Source organism: Sarcophilus harrisii, chromosome 1 (assembly GCF_902635505.1).
Source record: "Sarcophilus harrisii chromosome 1, mSarHar1.11, whole genome shotgun sequence".
Taxonomy (NCBI): domain Eukaryota; kingdom Metazoa; phylum Chordata; class Mammalia; order Dasyuromorphia; family Dasyuridae; genus Sarcophilus; species Sarcophilus harrisii.
The window spans coordinates 658,737,519-658,753,239 of NC_045426.1; the positions used below are offsets into that span (position 1 = coordinate 658,737,519).

Below are 15,721 nucleotides of genomic sequence, written 5' to 3' on the forward strand. Positions count from 1 at the left end.
CGAGTCAAACGGGAAAATTTAGATAGCAATACCTTTGGCAGAACACGCAACCATTCCTCCAGCACTATCTGGCCTAGGAAATGCTCCAACAAAACAGAAGGAAAAAATGAGGAAAATAAGAGATAAGTAAAAGAAAGTAAATCAAGAGCAAAGAAATGGGTCTGTTGAACATGGGAACCAATAGGGCCTAAATGCCTTCAAAGTCACAACCCTTGGAGAGAGATGTGCATCCTGGGCTCAGGGATGATCGTGGCCTGCTCCCAAGTTAGAAGCAATTATCCCCAGGCTTCAGCCTGTACAATTTGGCAATAATTTTGAATTTGAGAGAAGAGTTTAAAAGAAGGATCATTTTAAATTTTGGTTGTTAAAAAATAAAACAGGGAAGACTATCACTACTAATACATTTGTTTCTTTGCATACATATAAATTATATTTGTATTTTACATCCTTGGGCCCACTTTCAGTTGGAAGTCCCAGCCCAGTGTACATGTGTGTATGTAAATGTGTGTTTGTGAGCCCCTAAATGGGTGGGGCAGGGATGTATGTGGTGGCTTTTATATACAATCCCAAGAAAGGAGAGGGAGAAGATCTGGTGTGCAGTGTAAGATATGTGTGTGTATGTGTGTGTGTGTGTGTATGTATCTCTAAGTCTTTCAGATGATGTACATTTAAGAGTACCTGATAAACCCTGAGCTTAAAATTAAAGGAAGGGGTAAGGGTTGAGGAAAAGGTGGGGAGAGATGTCCAAAGTGCTTTCACAAAAGGGAGAAAGAGAAGGAATACTGTTTGAAGGTCAGGCCTCCATGATGCTAAGAAGCTGGATATGGGGCTCCTGGGAATTAGGTGGAAGAAGAACCCATTTCCCTACAGTTTTTCCGGGAAGAGCAGGGCCTTTGCTTCTACTTTCTTTGAGGTCCAGAGTCAAGCTGACCTGCAGCCAATACTCTGGTTAACACCATGTGGCTTGAGCATTCTAGAACAGTCTGGGAAATCATTCTGCCTCATGTCGGGGAAGAGAGCTCCTCCCCACACTATCCCAGAAGAGGGAGGAAACTTTTCTTCCTCTTAGCATCCCACTGGTTCCTGCTGTTTCAGCTGGACCTGAGAGCCATGGCCACCCGATTGAGCTGTTCTCTATGTTTAAGCAGGTGTTGGGTGTTTTGATCCCTTTTATCCCATCCCAGATCATTTCTGCCTAGGCTGCTGAAATGGCATTGACTGGGAGGCAGTGGCTCAGAAGGTTATCCCAGCATTCAAGGAAGGTAGAATTGGCAAAAGGTTGGAGGCATCAATTGGAAGAGCAAAGATGTGGCTGACTGAAGTGTTTCTCTCACCTACATGGCCATTACCTTAGTGTTCCAGGCCTAAGTCTATCACAAGGAGAGAGTTCAAAAGAAATATCAGTAAGACGCCAGCTTTTAAAAAAAAAGAGATGCGTTTATTCCATGATCAGTACAGACCAAATGCATATTCACCGTATTAAAGTCAAACCAGTTAATTACTCCAGAGTTTGGCCAACACTGAGGCACCAGTATTGTACTGTATAGTGGGTACTCATGGCACGTAACCTTGTGAACAGTTCAAATTATAAAATTAAAAAAAAAAAAAAAAAAAAAAGAGTAAAGAGAAAAACACACTGGGCCATGGGTGAGGGAGTAAGGGTAGGGGCGGGACCACTGATGGTGGAGGGGGGTGCCCACCATCTCTGCTGTGCCACGCAGCCCAGCCCTGGGTCCACTCCCTTCCTGGTATAAAACAACTTTAAACAGATATGACATTAAAAAAAAAAAAAAAAACACCAAACCAAAACAAAACAAAACAAACAAACAAAAAAAAACAAAACACAAATACACACACGCACGCACACACGCACACGCTCACGCACGCACACACATCAAAAAAAATTTTTTTTAAAAAGAGAAAGAGAGAGATGCTGCTTTCTGGTTTTACAATTAAAAAATATAGACTAATAAAGTTTGAAATTGAGTAAAATATAAGCAGTTTTTTTGTGTTTTGTATTTTGTTTGTTTTTTTGTGTTTGTTTTTTTTTACACCAAGTTTGGTGGAGTCACCAACAAACCTCAAACAAATATATGCCAACTATATTCACTATACAATACAGCCACGGTCACACACTACCCACAGTGCGGCGCCCCCTCCCCCCACCCCCATTGCCACCACTCAAAGGAGAGACGATAACACCCATTCCAAGTTAAGCAGTGCCTTTGTGTCTGAAGGAAAATTAAAAATAAAATTTAAAAAGAACAGAAAAGAAGGCAGAAAGAAAAAAACAAAACAAAACAAAACAAAAAACAAAGGCGGAAAGGAACTGACTTTGGTTGGTAGTCTCGCTCCCAGGCGAGGCCTCCACACACGCGTGCTACGACGACCACCTCACTCCAAATGGCCATGGACACTCACACACCTCCACTGGACTATTCCCTTTTTCACAAGCGAACACTTACAGAGAACGGCTCTCGGTTAAAGGCTCGAAGGGGATGAGGGCAGGGTGGGACTCTGTTCAAGGCAAAGCCAGTGACTAGGGACTTTAGGCAGCTGGGGACTGGTCCCAACTGTCATTTCCCCTCCCCCCCAATCCCAACAACACGGGTGGGGCTCCTGCTCTCCATGGGCTACCTCTGCAACCCCTGTTCTTACAGTGTGGGGTAGAGATAAGTAGTAGCTGATACCAAGGAAGGAGACAGGGCCCTGGGTGGGGCTCCTTCTCATGGTTAGAAAACTGGTAAAGAATGTGACATCCTGGATATACTGTGAATACGTCTGGCATAGAGGACGACCTCATTCATGCCTAAGAACCACCTGGTCCAGCGCTTGCTTGAGGTTGGGTCTGACTTCAGTGTGTGCAGGGGGTGGGGAAGTCCAACGGTAAGGCAGACTCTGCTGATCCTTGGCTGACAGACCCACGATGGGTGGAACATGCACAAGGGCTGGGCCCAAGGGACACCCCCTCCCAGCCACCAGTAACACTAGGCAGAGTCAGTTTTGCCAGAAAATCAGAGTCAGAAGAAACCCAGGCGCTATCAGAAAAGATTCTCTTCAAATATTGCCAAAAGATCACTCTGAAAATTCATGTCAATGGTAGCTGCCATCTAAAGGGAGAAAGAAAAAAAGAATTAGAAGCCATTTTCCATCAGTTAGTCAACTCTCTTTACTATATCTGAGTTGCTTCCTTAGCCAGTCTGTCACCTCACACCTTGGCCCAATCCAGGGACTTCATGGAAAGCCCCCCCAACACTAAACTTTGCTCTTTCAGGGTACAGCAAAAACTCTGATGCCTCTGGTAAACTTCTTTCCCCCATCCCACACTGATCTCTTTTCTTTCCAATATATTTCAGTATGTCATTGCAAATCCTTGTCCAATTCTTCAGTTCTGTTCATGATTTGTCTCCTCAAAGAGATGGAGTTTTATATAAAAAGGGCCATGTTTTTTACTTCTGCCCACAGCTCTCGAGTGATCAGCTCAATTCTGAGCACATAAAGATTTTAAAAACACATAGGTCAACAGATCCCATTTTAAGGCATTGCATTTGTGAGAACAGCCAGCCTAGGTGTAGTCAGGATACAGTACTATCCATTCTTTAAAATGTATTCCAACTCACCGCCTCCCTGCGCCTTCGCTCTTGTTCCCGTTTCCTGGCCAACTCCCTCTGTTGATCCAGCATGGACTGGGAGGCCTGGGGCTGAGAGCTTTGTGCTTGGGGAGCTGAGGAGGCTGCAGCCACTGGGGGCTGCTGCTGCTCTGATCGCTGCTGCTGCTGCTGCTCCTGACGCCTCCGAACTTCTTCATGAGCCCGCCGAGCCTGTTCCAGGGCATCTTCCTCTTCCCTGCTCCTGTCAGTAACAAAGAACCCTAATGAGATGGAGAGGAAACACATTCTCCCTCTGGAACAAGAATGGAAGATAGTCCATCCCCACCCAAACCGCCAGCTTTCATTCTTGAGTTCAAACATGATCTTAGACACTTACTAGCTGTATGATCTTGGGAAAAGTCACTTAACCTTTGCTTGTCTCAGTTTCCTCAATTGTAAAAAGCACCTAACTCACAGGATTGTTATAAGAATCAATAAGATAATCACTGTAAAGCACTTAGCACAATGCTGTGTATACAACAAGTAGTATATACATGTTTATCCTTCTCTCTCTTCACCTCATTCTCTCTTGTTCCCGTCTAAGCCGCTCTTTTTCCTTCTCAGCATGCTCAGCCTGGGCTTTAAGGGCCTTTTCGCGCTCCTCCTTCTCTCGGGCAGCTCTGCGGAACTGTTCAAAGCTATCGCTAGATGACTTGGCTGTGGAGGATGGAGTAGTGGGGTGTTTCTGAACTAGGCTGGCCCAGGAGCCCATGTTCTTAATCTTGAGATCCTAGTCAAACAAGAAAAAGTCTGATTAGGAATAGGTAGAAAAACTCATCTAGTAACTCCCAGACCTATGTCTGGGTTAAGTTCAGAGAGAAGGAAAGGACAGAGCTTGAAAAATTCTTTTATGATGTTTGTACAAATGATCATAATATACACTATTCAATAATTTCAATAGTGGCAATGGATTTAGCAATTCATTCACGAAACCATTAAATTTTAAGACTACAAAGAAACATGAGAGATGATCTAGGTATAGGCCACTCTTACTTCAAGACTAACCTATTCTCCACCTCCTCCCCAGATATATTTTGAGAAGTTCTTCCCAATAGGTGGTTCAGGATTTGAGGAAAGTTTATGTTTGCTAAGGCCCCATGATTTTTAAGAGAACTTTACCTTTTTGGGAGCAACTGGGGTTTTGGGCTCTTGCTTCTGTTTGTCCTTGTCTTGTCCCACAGGTGGGGGTGCGCTCTGTTCAGGAGGCCGGATCACAGGTCTGCCCACATCTAATGGCTTTATTTCAGGCCCTGAGACACAGAGGGAAAGGCTGAAAGACCAGCACTTAAGATATAACACTGAACTTTAGTTTGATTAGAGGAAGGAGGAAGGAAAGAAGTAGCAAACAAACTTACGTTGAGGAATGTGGACAGGGGCCTTGATGTTCTCAGGATGCTTGGGAGGATCCTGTCGTAGGGAGGGGCCAAAAGGCTCATTTCGGATGATGGGTGAATGGATCTTCTCCTCCTTCACTACCACCAGGGGTTGGGACTGCACTACTGAGGCTGCTCTAAGCTCCTGAAACAGCATTGTCATTTGGAAGGTAAGGAACTGAACACTCACCCCCACATTAGCTCCCAACCTCGGGATCTTTACCAATAACATCTATTACTCACCTGTTTCTTGGGTTGGACGTTTTGCTGTGGTGGAGACTGGTGAGCTAGCCCCTGGAACGGTGGCATTTGGGGGGAATGCATCATGAGTGGGGAGGGAGCTTCTCTTAGATGACCTATAATAGGGACACACATCAAAATCAGTTAACAGAACAGAGAATTATACTGACATTTATTAAAGGGGAACTCAAAAGGATCAACTCTTTAAGACAGCCAGGTTTTTCAAGGAAAGAGACTAGGAATGGTTAAGAACTGGCTGACTAGCCTAGTCCTGTACTGATTTGCTCCAGTAGAGGTGACCACATTTCACAATAAAAGGAACTATTGGGCAAATTGTTGAGCTGGCATTTCTGAATTGAGCTTTGGGTACAAAACAGGCTCCAATCCTTTTGGCTAAATTTTAGGACAGGGAGAAATGTAGACATAACATACAATTTAGAACACCTGTGATTAAGAGAGCCACCTGCCCCCAGAGAGAGGACTTTGGGAACCAAGTGTGGATCACAACATAGTATTTTCATTCTTTTTTTATTTTTGGTTGTTTGCTTGCATTTCGTTTTTTTTTTTTTCCTTTTTGATCTGATTTTTCTTGTGCAACACACAATTGTATAAATATGTATACATATGTTGGATTCTCTCTATACACACACACATGTATAAACATGTTTAACATATATTGGATTACTTGCCATCTAGGGAAGGGGGTGGGGGAAAATTTGGAACATAATGTTTTGAAAGGGTCAATGTTGAAAAATTATCCATGCATATGTTTTGAGAATAAAAAGCTTAAAAAAAAAAAAAAAAAAAAAAGAGTTAACTCATATTAATGGAGTTTAGTCTGTTTCTGAACTGGTAGGCCATAAGACTCCAGGACCTTGAAGGCCTCACTGGTTCACAAAAAGCTGCAAACAGACACTTAAAAATGTGAACTGAATGACTAAGTCCAAAACATCCTAGATTAGCCAAAAGAGCTGGCCCATCTACTCAACCTGTGTGCTATTACAAGAAGTCTGAGTTCCAGAATGGCTACTTCATCTTCTTTTCTTTTGGAGAATGCTAACAGCAAAGGGAGGCTCTTACAAATAAAAATATCGAAGAGGTCTAAGGTTTCCCACTTAAAGATTCAATAGACAGATGGAATAGTGATGACTTGTGGTACTGCTGGCTTTCAAAGCTGGAACTGGTGTCTTTTATGTATAACAACAGAGAATGGTACCCCCAGTGCTATTAATTTGGAAAGCTTTGTTCACTCATGGAGGTGGGATCACCCTAAGCAGTTTGTGCTACACAGGCTTTTGATTTTATACCAATTTTGCCAGATTTCAAAGGTTAAGGAGGTGGGGAGAGCAAGATGAAAGTGAATTATCTATGATATGTATATATACACACAGTTTGCAATGTTCAACAGATAGTGAGGTCTAACTCAAGAAAGATTAGGGCCAGATATATAGATCTTGTTTTCTGCAAAGAAAATTGCATGGAAGCTGATGAAGACACTAAATGAGGAAGAGAAAAGTTTATACTAGACTAAGTGCACGTCCACAGTTAAGGAGGCAAGATACAGATGATGTCTGAGCAAAGGGAACAAAGAAGTAATTGTCAGATATTACTGTCAGATATGTAGGAGAGCTAAGGACAACTATTATGAAAATCCAGAGAAGGTTATCCAGGAAGAGAGGATTCCTAGTCACCTCAGTATCAAATATTGCAATGCAAGTGAAGTTAATGATGTGGACTGAGAAAACACCATCGGGAAGACTTGATTTAAGCAATTCTTTGGCTTCTGAGTACCCTATGGCAGCTATAAATCAAGTTGCAAGGAAGTTATTTCTACAATATAATTTATTAAGAATGAAATCAAATTTATAAGAATACAAGTCATTCCCCACTTTGATAAATGGTCAAAGGAAATGAATAATAATTCTCAGATGAAGGAATTAATGCTATCTATAGTCACATAAAATGCTCTAAATCATTATTAAATAAATGCAAATTTAAAAAATTCTTTTGAAGCACTTAATACCTATCAATTGGCTTAGATGACAGGAAAAGAGAATGATAAATACTAGAGGGGATGTGGGAAAACTGGAACACTAATGCATTGTTGGTGGACCTGTGTACTGATCCAGTCATTATGAAGAACAATTTGGTACTATGCCCAAGGGGCTACAAAAACAGCGCATATCCTTAATTCAGCAGTCTCATTCCTGGATCTGTATCACAAAGAGATCATAAAAGAGGGAGAAAGGATCCACATGTGCAAAATATTTTGTAGCAGCACTTTTTATGGTGGCAAGAATTGGAAATTGAATGGATGCACATCAATTGGGACATAGTATATGAATGTAATGGAATATTATTGTTCAATATCTACTGTTCTAATGATCAATAGGTTGGTTTCAAAAAAGCCTGGAGAGACTTACATGAACTGACACTAAGTGAAGTGAGGAGAAGCAAGAAACTGTATACAGTAACAGCAAGATTAGGTGATGATCGACTGGGCTCTTCTTAACAATACAGTGATCCAAGGCAATTAGAATAGTCTTGGAACAGAAAATGCACCTGTATCCAGAGAAAGGATTGTGGAGACTGAATGTGGATTGAAGCATGCTATATTCACTTATTTTGGGAATTTCTTTTTTTTCCTTAGTGGTTTTTCCCTTTTGTTCTGATATTTCTTTCACAATAAGACTAATATATTTTAAATGATTGTACAAGTATAATCTATAACAGATTGCTTGCTGTCTTGGGGGGAAGTAATAAAGGGAAGGGAAAAATGGAATTCAAAATCTTTACAAAAATGAATGTAATGGCATTATATTTACATGTAACTGGAAAAACAAAATATTACTGAAATTAAAAAAAACAAAAACAGTAAATGAGTAAAGAACTATAATCATCGTAGCATACTCCTAACTATTGCTTTTGTTGCAATATTCAACTACAGTCGTGTTTTTAAATTAATAAAATCAGTAAAATAAAATTTTAAAAATTGTAGGGCATATGACTAAATTATTGGCAAAATTTCGGTGCTGAAATTATTCGGCAAACATTGGCAAACTAAACAACTGGCAAACAATAAGTAAGGCTTCAATACAAATGTCGTAGAATTACAGATTGTCAGAGACAGAAGAGAACTCAGAGGCCATTGAATCTAATTTATACCCAATAGAGAGAATTCCCTCTGTAAAATTCTAAGACAGAGAAAAGGTGTGATAAATTACAAAACTGACAATATACCAACTGTTCATGACCAGAGCCTTTCTGTGAGTCTCAAATACATAAAAATGTAATGACCCAGTGTCATTCTTTTAAGAGTTTCAACTTCTATACATATTCAATTTACATTGTGCATTTTATTTTGCTGATAAACCATAAGAAAAGTTTAATTTTGTTTTTGTGAAACTTCTGAATTTTGCTGTCTCAATATTTCTCAGGTTGTCACCTCTTACTGGTTTTACTCCTTTCTGGGTTGGACTGAGTAGGTAGCTCTGTTCTAATAAGCCTGAATTATCATGAAGCAGCTCACTTGGGGTCTGATTTACATTATCAGTCAAAAGTTTTCTTTTTCCTTTCAGAAAATAAAAAACCTAAAATCAATATACAAAGTTTATAATGCCTAATCATCATCCCCTACTCATATGCCAATAACAGGAAATAACCTTTTGGGCTAATCAAAACAAAACGAATTTTCCTATAAAGTGCAGGCCTAACCATGTCGGTCTCACACTCACATCTACAATTAAATATAAAATGGTCTTTTTTTGGCATTTAAAACTCTATCCCCACCTGACTCCCTCCTGTTTTTCTAGTTTTCACACCCATGTATTCTATAATTCTGTTACACTGGCGAACTTGCTGCTCTTTACAAGAAGAAACCTAACAGACCTCACAGATAAGCCTAGTGATCACAAAGAGATTTGTAACCCGGCATTCATATTCTGATTTCAATTTCAATTTCCTTATTCTTATCACTCTTTAATTAGCTATATATAAACCCTATATTTTAGCCTAATTTCCAGTCTACCTACTTACATGCTGTGTGTTGTCCAACTTGGGATGTTCTATGATTATCTTCTTCCAGAAAAAAATTCCCACAAGTCCATATAATTTACACTCATAAATCTTATTAAGAGTATACATGCACAGGTGTTCTAGAATTACTTGTCCAATTATCAAGAAACATGACTATGTCACAGTTTGGAAAACCTAAAAAAAGCTTTGATATTAGTCTTACTCTTAAGCACCACTGCACATCTCCCATGATGTTTACTCCCCTTATTTGCCACTTACTGGTTGTGTAGGGGTCAGACTTATGGTGCCGTGGTGAAGGATGGTGTTGGATGACTTGCTGAGGCTTGGCTGGCTGTGGTGGTGGTGGCTGTTGCCCCGGAGGTGGGTGAGGTGGTTGCTGGGGAGGAGGGGGTGGCTGTTGGATATGGGGAGGAAATTGCATGGGCTGCATGTGCATGGGCCGTGGTGGGGGTTGGTGCTGCTGCTGCTGCTGCTGCTGCTGCTGCTGCTGCTGTTGCTGCTGCTGCTGCAACTGTTGCTGCACAGAAGGATGGGCTGGAGGTGGTAGGGAAGGGGGAGGTTGGGATTGCACCTTCACAGAAGGGAGGAGAGGTGTGGTTGGCTGCACCTTCTGTAGCTGTTGTAGGTATATCTGCATCTGCATGGGAGTGAGAGGTGGGGTAGGTGGCTCTTCATCCTCTAATAGGACTTGGGGCGGCTGAGGCATAGGTGGCTGAGGGAGAAGGGGCTGCTGAGAGAGTGCAGGTGACACAGCTGGGGGACGGGCTGGCTTGGGGGGCAGGGCAGCAGCTCGATTGCTAGGCCTTGATGGCTGCTGGGGCAGAGCATTGTGCAAAGCTGGAAGAAAAGAGGAAAAATTCAATTTCAGGCAACATATAATCACTAATACCTCCTTTTTTCTCCCCTTCTGGTTAACACACTTTATAAAAGAGTAAGTTCTTACTAGCAAGCTGGTCCAATGGGTAGCACTATTATGATAGGACCCCTTGGGAACCCTTTTCACCCTCCTGCTCCATTACTCACTTACCTGGAGGAGAAACTACTGCATGCTGGTTGAGATGAGGCGGAGTGCTGTGCTCAGGTGGCTGAGGGAGGTGGGGAGGCAGCTCCGTTTGGGAGAGGTGTATGATTGGCTGGGCGAAGTGGGTGATGGGGTCAAAGACACTCCCTGGGAGTGAGTGCTCGAGGACTGGCACCTGGGCAGGGATGAAGGGAGGCGGGGAAGATTTTATCGGTGGGGCTGTCTGCTGAGGGATTGAGGGAGGGGCTGGGGGTGGTAGGGGTTGCTGTGGTGGTGGCGGCGGCTGCTGGGCTGGGGGCTGCTGTTGTGGCAGTTGGGTCGTTGGTGGCGGAGGCTGCTGTTGTGGTGCCTGCTGATGGTGGTGATGGTGGTGCTGAGAAAAAAATATTAACAGGTAAAGACTTAAGCAAGGAATAGCTTTGGACTCAACCCAGTCCAGAATAGATTGCAAGACATGCATCCTCAAAGACAGAAGAATCACAGCAACCCCCCTTCCAGAAATCTAAGAAAAGGTTTCTTATCCACATAGATGGACCATTTCCAGTCACTTACCTTCTTTGGTTCCCGTCCAGGATGCCCTTTCTTTTTGGATTTTGGTGCCATTTCTGCAGAGAAGAAAAGAAGGTAAGTCTCTGGCTGAGTGTTGGCTGGGGTATAAGTGTGGGGTAGTCTACTTTAAGATAGGAGCCAAAGCTTTCAGTAAAAAAAGTTGGGTCACTGGATTTATCTGAGAGAAAAACCTGCTAGGATGAGTGAGGCTAAGGCTTGAACACAAAATGGCCAAAGATCACAATCATTATCTTATTAGGCCATCAGACAGAGGAGGGCTTTCAGAAAACCAGATGGGGAGACTTAACCAAAGATTTAGGACATGACACGGCTGCCACTGCCACCAGAGGAAAAAAAATGCTCCTTCCCCTTTCCCTATCCCTCCCCTTCAGTTCACACTCCTCTTTGAATCTGCTTTTCCCCACCCTTTCTTTTATTTCCACAAAGGCCCAAGAACTTGCCAAAATGGGCCACAGAGAGAAGACTCTCATCTTCCTTGCTCAGGTCCCGTTCAGAAGCAGAGTCCAGTAGTCTCCACACAGTAACTTCAGCCAAAGTCCTACTCCCCATCCCCCATCCCTAACTTCTCTTCTGTTGTCTCTCTTTTCTGAGGACCAAAAATCCATGACAAGGGAAACATGCTGAGGGTTATTCCAAACTTTAAACGTGTCAAACCCAATAAAGGCCTTCAAATATCTGCCGACGTCAGCCAGTTCCTTAGTCATGGAAGTCAAATAAAATAGCTGCTTCTGAGAGGGCCCCACAAATCTATGGCAAGGGCAGGAAAGAAGCTGACAAATAGGAATGCTATAAGGACTCCACCAAAGTAAAAGTAGACAGCTTCACAGACCCAAAGGAAAAAAAGTGTGACAGAATAGGGTAGCTGCCTGGGAGTCATGGGACTTAAAAAAAAAACCAACAACCAAAACCACCACAAAACCAAAACTTTGTAAAAGAGCATCTTCCCACCCCCACCCCCAGTCACTGTTTTAGGCTACAGATCACAACTTTACCTCTACTTCCTGGTAGAGTGGGAAAGGTTCCTACACTCCCAATAAGAGTGAACTGTTGAGGACAAGTCTGGAGTCCTAAAGATTGTTTTCCTCACCCAGTGAAACAAGTGCCTTTGAAGAAGAGACTGTTTTAGTTGTCGTATTTATATGCCTAGTGCAGAGAATAGTGTTTGGTAGTTGATGAATAAATTTTTGTTGACTGATATGCCCTTTAGTCTCAGTTGATCTCAGTGTGTCCAAACTTACATTTTATTTTCTTCAGACCCATCTTCCTTATAAATATTAGTGATAATACTAGAAGGCCTACAAATAAGAAGTCTCCTGGCCTACTATGAGTGGGGATCAAACTCAAATAGAAATAAATAGCTCTATGTGGACTGTTATCTCAAAAATATCTTCTTCTTATTATTATTTATTTTATCAAAAAATTTCCCAGTTCTGGTTTAATCTAGTTCACTCTAGGTGGCATATGACAGTTCTGACCCACACAATAAGCAGACTTGGTTGGATACAGAGACTCTTTTGAGTTACCTCAACAGTCTAGAAAAGGCATCCAACTTCCCACTAGCATATTGCTGCTAGTCAGAAGTTGGTCCACAGATAGGCCCAAATAATACTTATGAAGAAGGCCACTGAATGTATCATGTGTGACAAGATGGGGAAATGTAATGAAAGGGAAAAAAAGTGAGTAGAATAAAAAAAGGAATTAATCATATGATTTAGAGAACCCTTACTTTCATTTTATGGATGGGGAAACCTAAAGCTAACCTAACAGGAGTAAGATGCCTGCAGTGCTTGATATCAAACTATTAAAAAGGTGACTATGTGAAGGTCAAATTGAAGTATCCATTGCATTTAAATCAGACTGATAACCACCAATCAAAAAGGCTCAGTTTAAATAGTTTTTTTTTAAAATAAGGTATACTATCATACAAAAAAAAGTTTATTTTACCTGACACTACACATTTTAAAGCAATAATCTGATTCTTTAGATTAACATTACAAACACATCAGGCAAATAAAAGATAATTTTGTTTTAAAATGGAAACAATAAATACTTATAAAATCATTGGAAGATAAGCTTTCTGAAATCCAATAGCTCGATTGTGCATATTTCTACCATATCATATATTAATATATTAAGAACAAGGGTTCAAATAATTTTTGGTGCTCTGGTCAAGATGTAAAAATGGTACCTTCCCCATTAATGTCCATATAAGTGAAGGTCTAGAGCTTTTATTATAATACATACAACAAAACACACATGGGCTTAGAAGTTAAGTTTCTGGCATTATAAAAAGTAATATTAAATGTTCTCTCCATGTACTCTGTGTGATTAGCCTACCTACCTTGTTTCCGCCTACTTCTGGAGCTAATCAAGAAGTCAATAATCACTGTCCAATTCTACATCCACATATTTAAATTATTTCAACATATAACAAAGAATGCAATTTGGATATTACTTTTCTTTAATGAATCTATTTTTTAAAAAAATAAAACTGATTTTTATGATTATGAAATAAATTTTAGCTATAAATGTTAGAAGTTATTTTTTAAAAATAAATGAGCTACTCTAAACTACTATACCATAAATAATATGAAAATGGAAATGAACTTAATTACCCTAGAATTACTGGTCCTAAAGAAGTACTCTTTATATATCCTGGATTGCCAATCTGTTAGGCCAGTGCTACAGGGCTGAGATTTCACTGATATGGTTTATTTTCTCCATCAATGCAGATAAATCATGGCTCCATGGCATATGGTTTTAATGACTTGCTGTGTTTAGAAAACATTTATCACCTGGTAGAAAGCAAACCCTCTACTGCTTGGCATTAAAAAATCTTTCTAAGGTGGGAAGGGCATAGCAGAAATGATCATTCTTATCCTTTAAAATAATTCCTTTTTATTTAGGGGCTGCTGTGGGTAGAACATACAGGCTAGATACTAAGGAGAAATAATTGAGTCTAGTAGAGGATACAATACCAAAAAAAAATGAACTACACAAAATAATATCTGCCTAGGAACTTTATTAATATCTAAGAAATCATGGAAGGGTTTGTCAAATAGGTGGCATGTGAGCTGAACTTCAAAGGATGGGTAGGGATTTAAAATTGTGGAGAAAGAGAAAGGAGCATCAAATCTAGGGGGACAAGAGCCAAATGTATTGAACCACCATCCATTTTGGTGACTGGGTGAAAATAGAAAAAAAGATTGAAAAAGAGAGGAAGTAGCCTACTAGGCTGGGAATTGATCAAGACAAACAAAAGAGAAGGTCTCTGGTTTTTAAAAGTGTGGTGAATCATTGGGAAAACAAGAGTAGTGACACACAAAGCAGGTTATGACTGTGGGACAAAGAGATAAATTCAAATCCACTACTCAAAAAAGGAAGAAACCAATGATAAAATAGAACTAAGCAAGTAAAATATGCTTAAGGAGTGAGGCATAAGTTTAGGTAGTAAGGATGAGATTAAATTTGAGGGAGTTTAGGAAACCACTTCACTGAAAGGTCCCAATTCCTACTTCTATGTTTCAAGCAACCCCAAATAAATGCTTCAAGAATGGTCCAACAAAAAAAGTATCTGTATGTAAGTTAGCATATACAAAATAAATTCAAGTTAAATATGGGGAACAGGGGAAAGCACCTATTATGTTTATTTAACTTTAACAGAAACAAGAATTCTATGAGATACCAGTGAGGAAATAGAAGCGCACATATTCATGTAGGCATATGCTCACACATATAAACAGATGGAGTATCATGCATGGATGACAGTTTAATATATTTGGCCCTCCTTTCCCTAGCCTTAAGACTCTCCCTCTTATTTACCATTTAAATTCCTACCCATCCTTTGAAATCCAATTCAAGTTGCCACCTACTTCATAAACCTTTCCATGATTTTCTTGAATATTAATAAGGTTCCCTGGCAGACATCATGCAAGTCTAGCAGTGAGAGATCAAGTAGAGAGAAGTAAGCAGAAAGGGACAGAGAGGCTGCGAAGGTAGAAATAACAAGATTTGGCAAGTGAATGGATATGGAAGGAATTGAGGAGATTAGAATAGCATGTGAATTAACTGTGGGAATTGAGTAAATCACACTGAGTCCATCTTATTACTCAACTCGAGGTAGCTCAATTCCCTTTCTATTCAATGATGGCTCTTAGACCAAGTTCTTTTATTGCATTGTTTTTATCTAGCTTTGCCTGACTCTGAAGCTGGACCAATTCTTCTTTCTTAGAGACTCTTAATTAAGAGCCTAGATTATACTAACCAGAAATCCAGGCAGATCCAAAAACTAATGCAAGGAATTTTCTTACAATTAGTTATACATCTTGGCTTTTTTCAACAATGAGATGATTCAAATCAGTTCCAATTGTTCAGTAATGAAGAGAATCAGCTACACCCAAAGAATTACGTGAAATGAGTATGAACCACAACATAGTATTTTCACTTTTTCTATTGTTTCCTTACATTCTTGTTCTCCTCAGATTTATTTTTTCTAGATCAGATTTTTCTTGTATAGCAAGATAACTGAATATATATATATATATATATATATATATATATATATATATATATATGATTTAACATTTAATATGTATTAGAATAACTGCTATCTAAGGGGAGGGGGTGGGAGGAAGGCGGGGGAAAAGGTGTAACAGAATGTTTTTTGCAAGGGTCAATGTTGAAAAGTTACCCATGCATATGTTTTGTAAATAAAAACCTATTAAAAACAAACAAAAAACCCAATTAATTATACATCTCAAGTTACCCATATGTTTTATTTGAAAACTGGCCCTATATTAGTCGATCAGTTGCTTGTTTCCATGTTCCTTGAA

At 40.3% G+C, this 15,721-nt stretch overlaps 1 protein-coding gene across 7 annotated transcripts in view; it reads right to left on the reverse strand.

Annotated features, from left to right (window-relative positions):
* Window positions 1-2,041: 2,041 nt before the first annotated feature.
* BRD4 (bromodomain containing 4) overlaps window positions 2,042-15,721 on the reverse strand; it is a 153,292-nt gene continuing 139,612 nt past the window's right edge. For all 7 annotated transcript variants that reach the window (XM_031947924.1, XM_031947925.1, XM_031947923.1 and 4 more), the window contains 9 exons: window positions 10,872-10,924; window positions 10,326-10,692; window positions 9,557-10,135; window positions 5,267-5,379; window positions 5,006-5,168; window positions 4,770-4,900; window positions 4,169-4,380; window positions 3,621-3,852; window positions 2,042-3,110 (listed from right to left, as the gene is read on the reverse strand). In XM_031947924.1, coding sequence (XP_031803784.1) covers window positions 3,042-3,110; window positions 3,621-3,852; window positions 4,169-4,380; window positions 4,770-4,900; window positions 5,006-5,168; window positions 5,267-5,379; window positions 9,557-10,135; window positions 10,326-10,692; window positions 10,872-10,924 — 1,919 coding nt within the window. In that variant the 3' untranslated portion in view covers window positions 2,042-3,041. The remainder of the gene's footprint in view (window positions 3,111-3,620; window positions 3,853-4,168; window positions 4,381-4,769; window positions 4,901-5,005; window positions 5,169-5,266; window positions 5,380-9,556; window positions 10,136-10,325; window positions 10,693-10,871; window positions 10,925-15,721) is intronic.